The sequence below is a fragment of the Orycteropus afer genome, unplaced genomic scaffold (genome assembly GCF_000298275.1).
Source record: "Orycteropus afer afer isolate SDZICR_OR568_19922 unplaced genomic scaffold, OryAfe1.0 scaffold00423, whole genome shotgun sequence".
Lineage (NCBI taxonomy): Eukaryota > Metazoa > Chordata > Mammalia > Tubulidentata > Orycteropodidae > Orycteropus > Orycteropus afer.
Window position 1 is genome coordinate 1,920,995 of NW_006922010.1, and position 9,288 is coordinate 1,930,282.

At 38.3% G+C, this 9,288-nt stretch overlaps 1 protein-coding gene across 1 annotated transcript in view; it reads right to left on the reverse strand.

Moving 5' to 3' along the window:
• PPP1R21 (protein phosphatase 1 regulatory subunit 21) overlaps positions 1-9,288 on the reverse strand; it is a 142,912-nt gene that overhangs the window by 48,447 nt on the left and 85,177 nt on the right. The window contains exons 14-15 of the mRNA XM_007953997.1: positions 8,168-8,295; positions 2,578-2,730 (exon numbers count right to left, since the gene is read on the reverse strand). Coding sequence (XP_007952188.1) covers positions 2,578-2,730; positions 8,168-8,295 — 281 coding nt within the window. The remainder of the gene's footprint in view (positions 1-2,577; positions 2,731-8,167; positions 8,296-9,288) is intronic.

Consider the following 9,288-nt stretch of genomic DNA (forward strand, 5'->3'; position numbering starts at 1 on the left):
AAGTATAGCAGGGATTGTGGGGCTGGCGCGAGATCGGGCAGTGTTTCGTTCTGCTGTGCATGGGGTCGCTATGAGTCAGAAATGACTCGACGGCACTTAACAACAACATACACAAAATTTATTATGTGATGAATGCTGCACAAAAATATTGGAAGAAAATATACATGGCTATTTCTTTAATTTTAAAAAGTACCCCTGGATGAGGATCACCATTGTAAGAAAAAAAGACATTTTATAAAAAGGAAACCTCCAATTTTAAAGAATATAGGGGAAATTAGGGGAAAAATACTTCCATCATAAACAGAGGATTAAAATTCTTGTTATATAAGGGGCTCCTTCAACTCTAATTAAAGGTATTTTTTTAAAATAGGTTAAAGATTTGAACAGAGGATTAAGAAAATAAATACAAATAATAAACTTTAAGGATGTTCCCCCTAATAAGCAAAGACATGCAAAATTAAAATTAAAAAATTCTCATCTGTCATGCTGACATGTATTTTTAAAAATTACAGTATCCTTGGTTAAAGTTATATTTGTATTGCTGGTAAACTGTAAATCAGTAAACCTCCTGAAGTGTCGTTTGGCAAAATGTGCCAAAATTTGAAACACGCATAGACTTTGAACCAGCAATTCCATCTTTGGGATTTAATTTTAAGGCTATAATTTAAAAACAAAGGGAGATAGGTAGCTGTACACATTGCTAAACCCACTGCCGTTGAGTCAATTTGACTCACAGCAACTCCCATTGGGTTTTCAAGGCTGTATAACTTTACAGAAGTAGACTGTCTCATCTTCCTCCCATGGAGTGGCTGGTGGGTTTGAACCCCCAACTTTCTGGTTAGCAGTGAAATGCCTTTACACTTTGAGAATGTAAAATAGTATAGCCACTCTGAAGGGCAATTTGAAAGTAACAATGAAAAATTATGCAAGCCACATGACCAAGAACACATCCCATTTCTCAAACCCAAACCCTCATTTTCAGAGTTATGATTGCAGTAGTATGTTAACGATGAAAAAAAGAAAAGAACCTACATGCTCATCAATAAGGGAACACCTACATAAACCACAGAACCCTGATATTATAGAATTCTATGAGCTCTGGTAGCATAGTGGCTAAGACACTTGCCTGCTAACCAGACAGGTGGCGGTTCATATCCACCAGCCACTCCTCGGAAGGAAGGTTGGGCAATCCTACTTCCGTAGTGATACTGCCTCGGAAACCGAAGGAGGGGTCGTCATGAGTCGGGTTTGACTCGACGGCACAAAACAACATATCATATTTAAAAGGAATTTAGTATGTACCATATGTAACGATACAAACAGATCTCTAAAGCATATTTTAAATGAAAAAAGCAAGCTGCACAAAACAACATACATTTCAAAAACCAAAAGCACACTGCCATTGGGTCTATTATAATTCATAGAGACCCTACAGGACAGAGTGGAACTGCCCCATAAGGTTTCCGAGGCTGTAAATCTTTATGAAAGTAGACTGCTTCATCTTTCTTCTGAAAGCAGCTGGTGGGTTTGAATCACTGACCTTTTTGGTTAGCAGTCCAATGGTTTAACCACTCTGACACCAGAGCTCCTTATATATATATTTAGGTGGAAAAAAAAATACTGTATGTTTTCTATAGGTTTATACAGATATAAATATAAATGCTCAGAAATAGTCTAGAAGATTACACACAGAACTTGCAATAACTATGGTTATCTCTAGAGAGCAAATGGAATTAAATACTGCAATTTACCTGTCATGTTCTAAATTAATGTAAGAATGTGTTTATGTATCAAGTGTAATAAAAAATTTAAAAGAAATGAGGAGGAAAAAGTAAAAAACAAATGCACAAAGTTACATATACAATAACTACATGTAGCACTGTTTCTAACAGTGAAAAATGAGAAACCACAAGCAATGGTTCGGCTAATTAAATTATTACACATTTATAGCACAAAATATTACAGATCAAATATCACTGGCACATTAATGAAGCCAATAATTTATATTTATAGGCATATATGAATTGATATATAAAGATATCCACAATACTTAAGAGAAAAAATATTTAAAAACAGTAGTAAGCACAAAGACACATTTTGCTTTTATTAGCATATATAAATGTGTGTGCATTAAAATATTTTTTGAAACATATACTCTGACAAAGTTAGCAGTAGTTTCCTTTGAGGGTTTGGATTTCAGGTGATGTTAATTTTCTTCTTCATGTACTTATATCTTCTAATTTCTTTCTAGAATGACTATTTTCATACTCAGAAACAATTATGAACAGGTTTCAATTTTTTGTAAGATTTTCTGAAGTCTGATATTTAGTGACTGCCTGCCATCTGCCTAAAACCAGGGACATGAGTCCAGCATGGTCAATGCTTATACACAAAGCTGCTTATCAAATGAGGTTCAGGTCTCTGTCACTCCCTCCTCCCCACAGACCACCCACCATCCACCAATACCCACAAATTATGTAAAAGCTAAACAGTATGAACTGTGGAAAAATTGTTGCCATTCTCTAGAATTATTCCTAATTTTTCCTTTGATTCAAATGTTAACAGCAGCTCACAGACCTTTTTCAAAGCCTTCATATAGGCAGCAGCCTTTTTCTTGTACTGCAGCATGCATTCAGCGGAAAGAGGATTAATGAATCCACTCGCTGCCTTAGGCCCATAGCTCAGTGAAGCAATGAAGTAGTCCACATTGTTGCTGAAGAAAGATGCAATCTAAATGAAGTATGACAAGAAGACAGATTTGGTGTTCCAGTAATATATCTAAATATATATCTAATAGCTTTCAGAGAAAAGTTTAAAGATGCTGAGAATGGAAATGAAATTGTAACACCTGCCCAAAAGCTCACATTTATTTATCTGAGGAGAATACCTAGGCAGTGATTTATAATAAAGAGGATATCAGTATAAATACGGAGATTAGACATCTAACATGTCCCATTCTAGACAATTTCTATCCTGTCTGAAGAGGAAAACAGATTCTGATCTATTTTTCAGGTGACATTCATGAATTGTTTACCTCATTAATTTCTGCCACTGTTTGCAGAACCATCCCTGTTTGGTATTTCATTTGTATTTTAACTTTGCATATAGAAGTATGCAAAACGTCCAACAGAAGATATGACACAAGCATCCTGAATATGTAATCTCTACTCATCTATTCTGTAAATCTCAATTAATGAATTACAAATATAACTGGAACAAAAGACTGGACATTCCCTCATGATTTACATATGTAACAGCTGTCTAATCTATGTAACTGTCACAGAGACCCATGACTGCAATTTTGCCAAGCCATGATTTTGGAACTAAGGCACTACATGCATGACATGATGATAAAAATAAAAATGTCTGAGAAGGCTCTTAGCCAGAAAAAAGAGAGTTTTAGATACATTGGAAAATATTCTATTCCCATAAGGAAGAAAAAGTGACTTGTGAAACACAGTGCTCTACCTTGGCAAAAACTGCTCAAAAAATTAAGTAAAACATCACTAATGGTCAAACAGGTTATATTTTTCATTCATGTTTTATTTTGACACATGAAATTATGATAGTATTGGTAAAGGACCTAGTTTTACCCCGAGTAAGGTGGCATTTGTCCTTGACTCCAGAGAAATAACCTTTGGAGTAACTGGGGTGCCTTGGTGTGGGACTTCCAGGGTACACTGGAGGATTTGTACTGACTAGTGAAGGCTAGCCAGGCCAGGAAAGACCCACTTGGGAGGCTGATACCAACTAAGCCCCAGGAGTCATAATTCAGTCTAGCATGCAAGACTGGCTGATAAAAGCCTGAAACACTAAGGCTCAGAGAGCTTCCTAGTTGACAGGAATATCTGCTCCTGGAAGGGTAAAGCTTTACAGGAAGCTCCATGTTGGGAACACTCACAGTCCCTGTCCCTGCCCTTTGGGTCTCTTCACCTCTTTCCTTTTGGCTATAATAAATCTGGAATTGTAAGGATGGTACACCCATATTCACTATCATCAAGTCAATTCTGAATCAGTGACCCTGTAAGCACAGGGTAGAACATAGGGTTTCCATGGCTGTAATCTTTATGGAAGCAGCCTGCCACATCTTTCTACCATGGAGCAGCTGGTGGGTTCAAACCACTAACCGTTCGGCTAACAGCTTAACCTCCAGGACTCCTAAGTATGGTATATATGTTGTTGTTGTTGTTGTTATGTACCGTTGAGTCAGACCCGACTCATAGTGACCCCTCATTGGGTTTCCGAGGTAGTATCACTATGGAAATAGATTGCCCAACCTTCCTTCCAAGGAGTGACTGGTGGGAATATATATTCTCTGTGAATTCTATGAATTGTCTCAGCAAATTATCAAACACAAGCGGGCAGCAGGAGCCTGTAGGTCAGAAAGTAAGGGTATCGTGTGGACCCCCCAGCTGGCAACTTGCATCCTAAAGGGGTAATGAGAACCAGCACTGAATTTGTGGCCAGCAGGTCGGTCAGAAGGTCAGGGTGTTATGGGGACTCCTCAAACTTTAGGCTGGTGTCTATCTATATGGCAGTCTAAAGGATGGTGTCCTTCTGACTTATGAACCCAGCCCTAGCTCAGGGTGGCTAGGGTCAAAGAGAGAATGCCATGGGCTGACTGGTGACAAGGATGGAGAATTGGGAATGTGAGGACTGGGCCAATCCAATTCACATTTTAGGAACTGGATTCATGCCAGTCCTTACCATACAGGTATTTAGGAAAATGAGGACTTCAAAAACTTGAGCTATAAGTTACATGTAAGTCATACCTAGTATATATTTCAGTCAGAGTAGTACAGTGAAATTTATTATCTTTCCTCTAATATTTCCATATTTTCCATTTTTAAAAAATATATACATGCTATGCTTTCCTATTGGGAATTACAAATTGTAAAATTTAATCAAATTGTATTAGTCACCTGCTGCCATTAAGTCGATTCCAACTCATAACAACCCTAAAGGACAAAGTAGATCTGCCCCTACGGGGTTCCCAAGGCTTTTTCCTGTGGAATGGCTAGTGAATTTGAACCACTGACCTTTTGGTTAGCAGCCAAATGTTTTAACCACCATGCCACAAGAACACCTCCAAACTGTACTGGTAAGAATTAAACTGTGATCAACTAACATTAGTTCAAATAACTTATTCTTTTAAATGAAAAAACCACTTACATAAATTCCAAAGTGAAGATCAGCTACTTTCCTTAAGATAGCATGTTAAAATTTCAGGCAAAGCAAATCTAAGATAAACTATGAAATGTACACCTATTTAATATTATAGAGTGCTCATAAAAGAGCAAATGCAGAGACTCCTACAAAAGGCCAATAGTCTGTTCTTTCAGAATTTTTCTCAATTAGTAAGTTAGTATCAGAAAGCTTCCAGTCTGTCTATAGATGAAGGAAGTAAAAAAAGAATAGGTGGGGATGGTTGTCAGGCTCAGGAATCCTGTAGACACACATTTGTGAGCTGACCAAAAGAGACAGCACACACTTTTTAATCATGGCCCCATGTTATTGCAAACTATGATAAAGACCAGTCTGAGTTTGTGAAAGATGATACTGAATGTCTAACATGATCTATGATCATTTCTGATTAACTTAAACCATATGAAAAATATTGTTCTCATTATGGTCAACCTGTCAGCAAAAGAATGACATATAAATACATATTCAGAGGTTAGTATTTCTTTCAGAAATTACCTTGAATCTGCTGAAATAAATGGGTTAAGATACTGTATTTTTCACAATGTGCCCATGTAAATAAGGTACAGACACATATAATGGGCAGAAATGACAAAATTATGTCTGTTGTTGTTGTTGTTGTTGTTACATGCCATGGAGTCGGACCCTACTCACAGCGACCCCTCCTTGGGTTTCTGACACAGTATCACTACGGAAGTAGATTGCCCCATCTTCCTTATGTCTAGCATAGTGAATCTATGCATATACTGTGCATGTCTCACGACATTTCCAGAAGTGAATTTTGGCCTCATTCACCCTCAATAGTCCAAAAATGTTACTTTGATTATATTTGTGTAATAAAGGTGTAAGCCCTGGTGAAGAGGTCATGGATTAAGCTTGGTAGTACCCTGGTTATCTGGAAAATAAACTAGTGAAATTGTACATTTGTTCTGGGGCAGTTTGCAGCTGGGTCTGAGAGTGGTGGAATTCCTTATAGCCAAGCAGTGGTCAAGGATATCACACCAGAGATGGGTGGAAGGTTGGGAGGAGGGCTGCACATGAGGCTGCCATAACCCAAGCATGGGGTGGTCCCGTGGTAGGTAGGGGCTATTGTATACAAATGCCCAGGTACCACAGTGCTGGCCCCACATGAAGCCAGTCAGCAGGAAGGTGGAGGTACACACTGCCCCAGTCCCACAGAACCCCCGGGAGGCCAGCAGGATCCATCTCATCTGAGCGAGGGACACATAACCCCTCTGGGCCTGCAGCTCTCATGCTCACCCCACGGCATCTGCACAGTGGGGAGATTCAAATAGCCTGAGTGCAACGGCCAGCCAACCAGACAGTGGGATAGAATGCATGTGGCTGTGGCACACTGGCCTTACCCACATGAGTGGCCTCTACGGCCTGGGGTATACAGATCCACATGTCTCCTGGGCTGGGGCAGGTTGCCTTGGCAAGGGCTGTTTCTGGGGCAGAAAAAGTGATTTCTTCCTGCACTGGAGAAAGTGGTTTGCAAAGCAGGTAAGGAATACTACTGGGAGAGGGGCTGCTTTAGAACAGGGGCTTCAAACTGATTTGAAACAGTTTAGTCACAGCTAAGGGAGTGTATGTGTTGCATAGCAACCAAATCTCTTATGCATAGGATTTTGACCAGAGTAGGAAACAGGCAGTGGTCCTCCACTCAAAGATGGCAGCCAACACACATTCAAAGCAGAATGGTTGGCTACCCATTTTTGAGGGGGGCCCTGCTGCCTATTTTCTACTCTGGTCAAAATCCCATGCATAAGAATTTGGTTACTATGCAACGTGTATCAGAAGGAAGGCTGGGCAATCTACTTCTGTAGTGATACTGCCTCGGAAATCCAAGGAGGGGTCGCTATGAGTTGGGTTCAACTTGACGGCATATAACAACAACAACATGCAATGTGTATGCTCCATTGGCCCTGACTGAACCATCTTGAACTTCTTTGAAGTCTTGCTTTAGAAACTCTAGGGTAGGCTGGTGAGGGTCTGCTGCTGGAATCCAAACCTTCACATCAACAGGCACCAAGATAAAGACTTAACCTTAAATCCACTGGTCAGAAAAAATAACTGCAATCAGAAATTGAAATCACCAATATGTAAAAAAAATATTGGTATAGCTTATGAAAATAACATACGGGGCCTGTGAAGTACGCAAAAAAGTGTAAAGTACATGTTATTTGCATAAAAATATGATAGTTCTGAATATCATCCTTAGGGTTTTGTACATTATGAGTAGTTCTCAGAGAAATCTCAGTCATTAAAGGAGTTGACAACAGCCACATGAACATGCACTCTGAAAACGTGACTTCCACTTAAAAACAGAATACGCAAAATTGAAGGATTATTTTTTAAACTGCATTTTAGTCAGTTTATGATAATAATTAAATGCTTGATGGTCCAAATGATTATTACCAATTATTAAGGGTTCAATGAAAAGATATTTGTTGAAATCAGTTTTAAAAGTGCTTGCCAAGATATAAAACACAAGAGGTAGTATTATCGTTAAGTTTTGCCCAAAATCAATCAAGCCAGTAAATAAATAAACAAAACAAAAAAAAAAAAAAAAGGAGGAAAAAAATCCCAGAACTTTAATGGGGATTGTTTTGGTATTTTTGCTTTGTCCTAACTGTCTGTATGTTCACAGTGTTCTATAAGCCTATGTAACAGACCCTTGTTATACATAAGGAGCTATATTGAGGCCATCTAGAATCTTCAAATCATCAAATACTGCATTCAGGCCTGAACTGTGAGTGATCTGCTCCTTCACCACAAATGGTAAACCGTCAGTAACATGTTGTTAAGTATGGTGTAGGGAGTGGATAAAGAGAAAACTTTATTTTACAAAAAAGCCAATATACCAAAATCTTGTAAACAGACCAATTCTCCTGTCATTCAAGAAAAATAAAGAAGCATATTTAAGGAAGAAATTTAATATCAACATAAAGCAGAGAAAAATTACCTTTCCTGCTCCATTTGTTAATGCCACTACTGATGACAGAATACAGTCATTAGTTGTTACTAGCTTCTGTGTTGCTGTTGGAAGTTCATGCTCTATTGTAGCTTTTTGGTTATAGTGTTTGGAAATATCTATAAAAGCAATCAAATGAAAACTCATTATTGTCTACATACATGTCCCATACAATTGGACTGTTAACTTCTCATACTTACTCTTACAAATTTATAAAATGAATTTGACAACAAATGATCCCAAGTATCAAAATTACATTAAATACCAGTTAGGTCACATTCCACACAGAACTGAGGAACTGGGGGTCTCCTGACAATATTCTGGCTGTCTTTACTATAGCAACCAGCTTATGGGTCTGATTCCCCTCATCTGAGTGTTAGCCCTAAGTCTAGCATTTAGTAAATGACCTAGCCAGTGTTACTCAGTTAAAAACTACTGTTTTAATAATCCAGTAGGCACTAATGAGAAAGTGCCCAGTATTTATAGAAACAAGCCATAAGGCTGGACATCCAACATAGGCACGGTGCCCCACAATCTTTATTGGACCTTACTTAGCTAGTTCACCAGTACACATCCCGGCTGATGAAAACAAGAGTCACAGCCAAATAAGGACTACATATTGAAGTGTCTTTTTTCATGTGCCATTGCTTCTAGGCCAAGATTACACAAAGGCCCATGGTTAGAAACACAGTTAAGAGTGTTAGACATAAAAGGGTTAACAGAAATTGCACAGATAAGACTGTGGTCAAATAGCTGGACTTGGACGTTTTCTGGGTCTCTGAGAGATATACTGATTTTGTCTTGGAACTAAGGGAATTATTAAGATGACACTTGATTTACAAGGATGGGTAATTATTTATACATAATGAAAAACTCACTGCCATTGAGTCAACTGTAACCCATAGTGACCCCCATTGGGTTTTCAAGGCTATATATCTTTACAGAAGTAGATTGCCCCATCTTCCTTTTGCAGAGCAACTGGTAGGTTTGAACAGCTGACTTTCTGGTTAGCAGCCAAATGCCTTATCCACTATGCCACCAGAGCTCATATATATATATATATATATATAAATATAAAACATATATATATATATATTTATAATACAGCTTTT